Source organism: Gymnoscopelus braueri, assembly GCF_963280865.1.
Source record: "Gymnoscopelus braueri genome assembly, chromosome: 17".
NCBI lineage: Eukaryota > Metazoa > Chordata > Actinopteri > Myctophiformes > Myctophidae > Gymnoscopelus > Gymnoscopelus braueri.
In genome coordinates, this window is record NC_137617.1 from 10,176,227 (window position 1) to 10,186,387 (window position 10,161).

At 42.7% G+C, this 10,161-nt stretch overlaps 1 protein-coding gene across 1 annotated transcript in view; it reads left to right on the forward strand.

Moving 5' to 3' along the window:
- Positions 1-8,372, forward strand: part of LOC308104943 (adhesion G-protein coupled receptor G7-like) — a gene marked incomplete at both ends in the record, with an annotated part of 16,818 nt that extends 8,446 nt beyond the window's left edge. Inside the window, 8 exons of the mRNA XM_080455582.1 lie at positions 419-531; positions 794-914; positions 1,303-1,525; positions 2,704-2,785; positions 3,015-3,170; positions 3,417-3,573; positions 6,042-6,276; positions 8,275-8,372. Of these exons, the coding sequence (XP_080311708.1) occupies positions 419-531; positions 794-914; positions 1,303-1,525; positions 2,704-2,785; positions 3,015-3,170; positions 3,417-3,573; positions 6,042-6,276; positions 8,275-8,372 (1,185 nt within the window). The remainder of the gene's footprint in view (positions 1-418; positions 532-793; positions 915-1,302; positions 1,526-2,703; positions 2,786-3,014; positions 3,171-3,416; positions 3,574-6,041; positions 6,277-8,274) is intronic.
- Positions 8,373-10,161: the final 1,789 nt, after the last annotated feature.

A 10,161-nucleotide genomic window follows, 5' to 3' on the forward strand; every position in this document is an offset into this window, starting at 1 on the left:
TCACCGTGGGTTTGTTGGGCTTCTTCCTCGCGGAAGACACAGGCTGGGGCGCCAAACCATACTGCTCCCGGGTGCCGTCTACATTCCGTCTGTCAACCGTCTCTCCGGTGGTCACCAGACTGTTCCTGGTTGTCATGTAGTCTATAAATAGAATAACTATAATAAAAAACATCACGTGGATGCACCTGGGACGTATCATCAGTGTTGTAGCCTGGGGTCGACAGGTGTTTCGGGTCTCGCAACATACACCCTCGCCCAGGTGACCCAGCCGGGGTTGATCAAGCCCCGACTTACGTCCCAGTAGCTACCCACGGTCAGTCCTCTTAGGGAAAGACAGAGCCCCTCAGTCCGCTTCACCGGAATCTTTATTCATCTTTATATTGATGAATAAAGATTATGTTTGTGATCCTCTCAACAGTCCTACAGGATGAAGTATGAATATGCAGACGCTCTGACCTACATCACCTACCTGGGTCTGGCTTTCTCCATCGCTGGCTTATGTATAACAGTCGTTCATCAGATTTACAACAGGTAAAACCTCATCCGCACATCCTACAAAACAACTGCTGGCTTTATTAGATTATTTAGTATTTATTATCATTATCATTATCATTATCATTATCATTATCATTATCATTATCATTATTATTATTATTATTATTAAAACAAAGCAGCTGCAGGTTTTAACTTTATAATGTTCCTAAATCCTGCATATTTCACTCAACATATCTCTTTCTGGTGAATATGTTCTGAACAAATACTTGTAAATAATGTCATTAACTGTGTCTGTAAGGAAAAGTAAAAGGAGCAGTAATTCCACCATCGTCATGGTGAGCATCTGTGTCAGCATGCTCATCTTCATCATAGTCTTCCTCACTGGAGTCAACAACAACAGCAGACAAAACGACCTGCCGGTACAAGAACACACGCGCACACACACACACACACACACACACACACACACACACACACACACACACACACACACACACACACACACACACACACACACACACACACACACACACACACACACACACACACACACACTCTCTCTCACTCTCTCACACACACACACACACACTATTTTGATTTGCAACTGACTGAAACGTATTGGAGGAAATGATTTCAGCAGCAATTGCACTGTTTAACTATTTAGAAACGTATGGCCTTCATCAGGGTTAAACTACTGCTGTACTACTACCATTATTTTATACTACTACGGCTACTATTATTAGTACTATTAATCATATCCACTATTACTCCTACAACTGTTGCTACTGTACTACTATGTCTCTCCAGGTGAAGGTGAACGACATCAAACAGAACGTCATCATGGGGTCAGACGTGCACGTGGAGCGGGACCACGGCTCTTGCACGGCCGTGGCCGCACTGCTGCAGTACTTCCTGTTGGCCACCTTCATCTGGAACTCAGTTTACGCTACGCAACTCCTCCTCCTCATCGCAAGGCCTCAGTCCACCCTGCCTCCACACTCTACTGCACTGTCTGTTATTACAGGCTGGGGTAAACACACACATACTATTAGGCCTGTCACAATTATTATAATCACGCAATTAACGCAATTATTTTTCATAACCGTTTCCTCTAAAAAAAAATATCAAAAATGTTGAAAAGCTTTCATAAATTTAACTTAATTTAATTTAACCCATTTAGACTTGAGGCCGATTCTAAAAATGCCTTCTAAATCCTGAATATTTATTCAAAAAAAATAAAAAATGATATTGCTATATACTGTACATAGCAACAAGAACCCCAAAGGGGGTTCCCGGCTTGAAAGGTATAGTTACGTAATGGGGTTCTTTCCTCTTCTCCCCTGGATTTGAATCCGGTTTCCTGTGTAAGTGCTGGATTTTTTACCATTGAGCTAATTGAGCCTGCCTGCTTGATACATTGAATCTTGACCATCAGCTCAAAATTCGTGTCAGATTCTGGGCCCTATTTTGTGTGTCTTAAGTACCAGGTCTTATGACTTAACTTAAGACTTGGAGGCGTGGCCAATGCTGTTTGGCCACTCGAAATAGCTAAACAGCATTAGCCACGCCTCCAGGTCTTAAGTTAAGTCATAAGACCATAAGACCTTAAGACACGCTAAATAGGGCCCCTGTGTCTAGGTGAGACATGACCTTTGACACGATCTAAATGTCTCAATGGAAGAGCAGGGAGACAAAATACAACCACCCCAATTGTATAGGTTATATTGTAATATCATACTCTACCATACGGATTGGACAAAATGTAATTTTATTAATACAAAAAAAGTTACATAGTGCCGCTTTAAGCTCTACAGTATATGCTTCGTCTTACAACAAATACCCAAACTAGCCAATCTACAAGGCCACAACGCATCTAATAGGCTATTTTCGCGATTTGTCATACGATGACATAATGCATACAACCTATACATATAGGGCTTGAGTGGTAAAAAATACATAAACATATACCTGTAAACAATATACGATTAGGCCAATGCATTATGTTAGTGACCATTTTTCATACTTGGCTCAAGTGAAAACATTACAACATTGTAATGTTGCTGTTGCCTGGGACCCGACCCACAGTTTGAGCACCACTGATGGTGTGTGTGTGTGTGTGTGTGTGTGTGTGTGTGTGTGTGTGTGTGTGTGTGTGTGTGTGTGTGTGTGTGTGTGTGTGTGTGTGTGCGTGTGCGTGCCTGCGTGTAGGAATCCCTGCTGTCATGGTGTCTCTCTCTCTAGCTGTGTGCTACAGACCCAGCAACCCTCTAGGATTCAGGCGAGAGGACTTGTGGGTCAATTCTCTTTAATTCATTCTAATGAGATCATTACAATCAAATACAAAGCAAATGCTGTTTCTGACATTCTCTCCTTTCCTCTACCTCCTTCCTCCCGATTTCATCCTTTCTTCTTCAATCTCTCTTTTACCCCATCTCCCCCACAACATCTCTCTCATTCTCTCTCTCTCTCTCTCTCTCTTTCTCTCTCTCTCTTCTCTCTCTCTCTCTCTCTCTCTCTAGTTGTTGGCTTGCTGCAGTGGATCACACAGGGAGGTTTGACTTTAGGAAGCCCATGTTCTGGGGCTTTCTCCTTCCTGTGGGCGTGGTGTTGTTGTACAGCACAGCAGTCTTCCTGTACTTCATCTACATCAGATGTAAAGAGCCCAACCTCACCAGGTACACTAGAATTATTATTTTATTTATGTTTGTTTATTAATAGTACACAAGTGACACAATACTGTATTATTAAAACATTTTCGCTTAGGGCAAATCACATGCAGATAATAAGCACCTGTACAGACAATTAGTGCGATAGGTGAAATAATAGTGAAAGTGTACTGTTCCTCATTTTGCTGGGGACCCCCTGGAACGCTCAAGGCCCAGTGGTAATGTTATGACCGTTAGTTTGATTGTGTCTTGCAGTACAAGGAGTACCTCCGTGATAAAGAAGTTGCTGAGTAGCTTCTCTCTGGCTGTCTTGCTGGGAATATCCTGGATACTGGGATACCTGACACTGGTTACCACGGGAACCGGTCACCTCATCTTCAACATCTTCTTCTGTATCTTTACAACAACACAGGTAGGAACATTGTACTACATACATACACAGATAGATATACTACACTAGAAAGCAGGGGTTCTCAAACCTTTTTGGCCCAGGTACCCCTTGGAGGGGAGACATATTTCCAGGTACCCCCTCATCCTCGCAACACCGATAAGCCTATACTTACAACCACATGTGTACATTTAGATGCCATTGGAACTATTTGTATTAAAAATGTTTCAATCGAAATCATTCAGACAGAAACCACTACTATCAGTGGTGGACGCAGGATCTCTTTATGAGTAAGGCCAGGCAAATATGTGGTAGGCCCCCAAAAACAAAGCTGGCAATGTATTGGTAATATCCAGGGATGCTTTGGCTACAGTGCAAAGCACAAAATTTAGCCAGTGAGAATTTCAGTGTACATAAACTGTTTTTTTTTCTTTTTTAGGAGCACCTCCCTTTTACCCCGATATGACAGATGCTCCATCACAGTATAGCAGCAAAGCCCAACACAGAGTTTTTGATCCAACTCGAGGGGTTCAATAATTTCCAAAATGTTTTTTGTGATGCCCCGCGCAGTCAAATCCACGGTGTCAATAAATCCTACTGCCCGCTCTTTGATGAGTCCTCCATCCATGAATCGAATACAAACTGCAACTAGTTCCCGTTTGGAAAGATCTTTATACTCATCCGCGAGTAGGCCTATTGCAAAATATTGTCCACTGAGTTCAGCATTTATTTTACCAAGCAGGACTGATGCTGCAGCCTCAAGCAGCTCGTCCTGAATGCGGTTAGGCGGTGGCGGCTGTTTAGGTGTCCTCGCGTCGATGAGTTTGCTCTGGACAAACTTTTTTTTTTACGCCGGTGCCATTGCTGTCTCTCTGCTGTCTCAAGAATCAAAAATGAATGAAGAGAACGAGGCCAGGACATTGTGTGTGGAGTTTATATTGTGTGCTTATTTCATGACGTAGAAAACCGGTTCTGTGAATGAGGGACACAGACACATGTCACACTCGAGTGTGAAATGGGATTCTGACAATACACATTGGCTCAAAAGACTCAACATCCTCCAGACACGCAGGACGTAGAGAGAGAATGGATGTGTATTAAGCTGTTTGTCGGCCTTAAGTATAGGGGGGCGATATTCATAGTAAATACACAAAAAGCTGTCTGGCGGAGGGAAGGCACAGTGTATTCGAGGTAAGGCACAGGCCTGTGCCTACAGTGCGTCCGCCCTACTACTATATGAATCATGTGCCAATAGTCATTTTATTCAAATTGCTTTTGTGCAAAACCTGACAGCACACTTTTCAAGTAGCTGATCTTAATGGTTCAGACTTCAGAAAATGAACACTTCTATAGTCCTAATAAAAACAGACAGTCTAAAGGTGACTTTTAGTAGTGCGTTGCAGACACCACTTTGAGAACGGAGAGAGAGAGAGAGAGAGAGAGAGAGAGAGAGAGAGAGAGAGAGAGAGAGAGAGAGAGAGAGAGAGAGAGAGAGAGAGAGAGAGAGAGATGATAGGGAGACAGACGGTAGGAAAGCTGAGAGGAAGACAGTGTAGGAGAGACCAATCTGGGAACCCATCAACCCGTCAAATAAAAAGGAAAAACAGCGCCCTCTGCTGTTTTTCACTTTTGCATTTGGCTCTGGGAGGGGGGGGGGGGGGGAATAACTAGACACATGCTCACTGGAAACCGGGGTTTGGACATGCCTTGAGCCCTCTACTTCCGGTGGTGCGCCTATGTTTTCATTCCCACTAACAATATTTCTCCACGGGACACTAACACCATTTCTCCCAAAGAACATGGATCGTTTTGGTTATAAGCCCACTTGTTTCTATGATGAAAGAACAAGTTAAAATGTTACTAACTTTCCGTGGTTTTGTCGGCTCCGAGGACACTATTGTTAAATGAGTTTCGGTTTGTTTCCAATGGGAAGCGAGCCGCACACATGTAAATCCCGCCCACTACATTTGATTGGGTAAAGCGCGGCCTGCTTCCTAATCTGAAGGCACGCCCACTTGTAGCCAATGTGCATAGGTTCTCAGCGCGGCTCCCGACAGATTCAAGCGCAGCTATGAATCTGTTCTTGAGAGATTAAGGAGAGACAGACAGGTGGATGTTTCCGGTGAATAATATTGATGGTTGTTATGGATATGGGAAAAAAAGGCTTGCAACTCACTTTTACTTGCTCAAAATTTTACTATTCTTTTGTACAGGATTTTGCTGCCCTTGCAGTTTAGCTCAGCACCGAAGTTGGGGGATGTGCGTTATCTTTGTCTTTGGATGATATGGAAATTGAAACCATTTTTTAATTTTAGTGTAACTATTTATCTCTCCCCACCTCAATTAAATTGAATTCTCTCTGTTTCTCTCAATTCAATTTCAATTCAATTCCATTATCTCTCTCTCTCTCTCTCTCTCTCTCTCTCTCTCTCTCTCTCTCTCTCTCTCTCTCTCTATTCTCTCTCTCTCTCTTTGTCTCTGTCTCTCTCCAGGGGTTTCAGATATTCATTCTGTTCACAGCCAGAACGGCTTCATTCAGGAGCACCGTGTCGTCGGTGGCTCACCTCCTGTCTCCGTCGTCTCTCATGCCCCCCCTTCACAGCGGTACGTTTGAGCTGAAGGACTCCCAGGGGCGGGGGGGACCAGGGCATCACCAGGGCATCACCCAGTCACCAAAAAGAGGAATGAACACAAGGCTACAGGGCAACGCCGGATCATCCATAGGCCGTAAAATCTATTACCCCCCAAGAATATATATTTCAAATGGCTCTAGCGGAAATCGTTCGGTTCGGTTCGGTTCGGTTGAAAGTGGGAGTAGGGGATCCATAGAGGGACAGGAGAGACCAACTCCAGGGCCGTATCTAGGGCCAGGCTAGACCAGCTCCAGGGCAAACTCTATAGAGGGACAGGCGAGAATACATATTAATTAGAATATTAATATTCTGGCTACCAGCCAATATCAGACAACAATAATATGCAAGGACTCACACAGACCCGCCTCTGGCCTAAGTCTCTCTCTCTCTCTCTCTCTCTCTCACACACACTCTTTCTCTCTCTCTGTCTCTCTCTCTCTCTCTCTCCCTCTCCCAGAATTAACTAAAACTTGCAAAATGTAGGCTATAACAAATACAGGATCCATCTACCGTTGAGCATACAGGACCACTTATGGCAAATGACCCTTTGTCAAGTCCCGCCCGTGATCCCGCCCCTCTTCGCAACCATCGGTGCGAAGAAATCCTCTTTCCATCCACTACCATTGAATTCTGTCTTCCTTTTTTCAGTTTTCTCGTATTTATATTTAAAGTATTCAATACTTATATTTAACTTGACTTCAGTAGAAAAGGAACATCTTTGGCGCAGTATACCTGGGCATAAAGTTGTTTTGTTAAGTTTCCCCCCAAACTGGATATTCTTTCTATATTTCTTTGCAAACTCAGCATAAACAACCAGAAGGAGGCGGTGGTTGGTCAGTCAGGGAGACAGTTAGCCTATAGTCTCGCGTAGCCAGACAACTATTCCACAATCTCTGAATGCTATATAGAGTCTGGAACTACAACTCCCAAAATCCGAGAGAGGAAGCTGGCACTTCCGTTCACGAAAATATATTTTAAAATATCTTTACATTTTATTATTTCATTTCCATTTCTGCTAAGCAGCAAGCTAAATATACTTAGATGATTTGTATTTATATTAGGATAAATTTGCACGACTGTAAAGACAAAACGGAAGTGGGGAGGAGGCTTCATATCCGGTTTATATTCTAATCATGATCAGAGCTTCCGAGTCCCAGACTGTATAACCGGAAACATTTGAAAATTGTGGGAAGCAACAGTCTGGCCACGCGAGACTAGTTAGCCTATGTTATATTGTGTGATAATTAAAGGAGAAAGAAACCCTAAGCTGACTTTGTAGTTTTGTTTTCTGGGTCAGGGTCAACTACAGCAGGGTAAACACATGGCAAGCTGCATAAGGCTGACCATACAGTACATTGTGATGTAAGCTGCAACTGTGTTGCTTACTAACTTTCCATGATTTCAGTCATTCTGATTGCGTAACAAATCAAGCGATATATGTTCAGTTGATATATGTTTTGTATATCTTTTGTTGGGCATACACAAAATGTGATCTTGGTATTTGTCATTAGAAAGCAATGAATTCTGCATAACAAAATAAAAAGTCATTTAAAATTGTATGAGTCAAATATATATAATGCCTTAAAACGCACACACACTTACGGCATTGAATATTTTGTCTTGACATACAGAAATAGTTATTTTGGCTGGACTACAGCATGTGAAATGACTCATCCTTTCTATTTTAACTTGGGTCAGCAATGAAGGCTTTTAGTTTGCTAAAGCTGCAATCCATAACTTAAATGTTGTACGTCACACATGAGAGAACATGTTTTTACCACTCTTTCAAGATAGAATCTCTGCGAGATTATGACCTTCAGACAGTACCTCCAGTCAACCAGTAGGTGTCCTACCTGACATAAATATGTACATCTCTCAATGGAAGAGAAGGGAGGCCACCTCCAACCACTGCAGATGTACTATTGTATTAACATAGGCTACCATGCAAAATAACATTTTATTTGTTAAAATAATTTCTGTATTGCAGCTTTAACAACCTGGATAATGTGGTTTATTCTTGGAGATAAACTGACTGACTTGCCAAAAAGACATGCCAGATCTCATTTCTGCCTTCTCCTTCTCTGTCCTCCAGCATGGAAGTTTCCGGTGAAATTGGTGACCTGCATGCTGAAACATGTGACCATCTTGTGGACAAACAGCAGTGATGTCCGTTCAGACATTGTTATGTGAAGTCCACAAGATGAACATGTAGTTCAGCAGGTCACCAATTTCACTGTAACACCGCCATGCTGGAGAATGGAGGAGGCAGACATTTCAGTACTAGACACCAAATGTTAATGTGATCCTTCATAATTGACTATTTTGCTTTTTTATAAATAAACCTTGTATATTGTAGTAATGATGTCTGGGTGGCCAAATTAACTAATAAGCCCTATTTTATACTTACTACTACTAGTTATTTAAACGGTATACCTATAATGACAAGCCTAAAATAGTGACACCAAGTTGAAAGTAGCTAATGAATGTATGGTTGCAGACAAGAAAACTCATGTCTATTAACGTGTCACATGTATGGACAGGCATGGATTGATAGGCACTCAGCACAGCAGCACCTAAAATCTAATGAATCTGCCAAAAGCATTCCGAGGTGGAGGAAAAATTATTCCTCCACCTCGGAGGAGAAAGAACAGAATTTTAGGTCAAAGGTAAATGCTAGGGTGTGGCGGTTGCTGTCCCCTGGGACCCCAAATGATGAGGACCACGCCTGACCTTCAAGGCAACATACCTGCTACTAGGCTAAAAGATTACCTGAGCATTATCATAATGTAAAATGACACAATTGAAGAAAAAAACAAGAACAGACATAAGTAAAGTAGGCATACAAAGTATTTTATACTCGTTTAGACCATTTGTTATGGAAGTGGTAGGCCGACCCGGAAGCTCACAATGCATTGTGTCTCTTGAGCTCGTAGATCTGCTATTTTTTCTAAATTATTTTGACAAATATTGAATGCCCAAAATAGCGACAGCAGGGTTAATGTGGTTAACATACATGTTTTATTAAATTGTGATATTATCAAACATAAATATCATACAACATATAAAGCAGTCTACCTTTCCCAAAAGGAAATGCATGAATTTAATTCAGTCTGACTAGAAGCAGGGCTAAAACACATCCCCATCGGCCATGAAAATGAATGACCAGAGGGAGGATATCAAAAGGAGAGGCATGGACCCCCCAGCAAATCAAAAGGTGAATAAGAACTAATGGAGGAACTTGACAATTGGTGCTAATCACGTACAGTGTGGTGGCGACAACACTAAATAGATAGAAATGAGAAAGCTCAAAAAACGGCAGTTGCCAGTGATTGATTGACTTTTGTGGATCATTTTCTGGATGTCTTCATAGTGTGCTGGTCAAAGCTGAGTCTATTTTTCAGAGTAACTACGAGGTATTTGAAACTGTCATCATCATCTCCGCCAGGCCGAAGGCATGGCCGAGACTATGTTTTGCACCCTGTCTGTCTGTCCGTGTGTCCGTGTGTCTGTGAACATCTAATCTCCGGCACCGTTGGCTTGATCACAGCGAAACTATGCATACACTCCCTGGATGCCAGAGCAGAACCTCTGCCCCAATTTTTTCACATGGGCCTGTTATAGCGCCACCAGAAGACCGATTATTGTTAAACACATTTTTTGACAGTACTCCTACAGATTTTGTCGAAACATCACACAAATCAGTGCACAGTATCTTTATAGTCAATGGCCGCGTTTCCCAAAGAGATTCGTAGAGATGCTGCGTTGAGCATTTGCACAGGTTCTACGACGGGTCTTACGTGTGTCCACACAGTCTGCGCAGTACCATAGCAGCCACGTAGATTTCAGGTCATGCGCAGCCTACGCAGCTTGCGTAAGAGCCTGGGACCCGGCGAAACCTACGCTCTACCCTCATTAGTAGCAGCTGGTTGTGCCCAACGTGCTATCGGTTCCCACGTCCACGGCGTTACGTGTCTGCTAA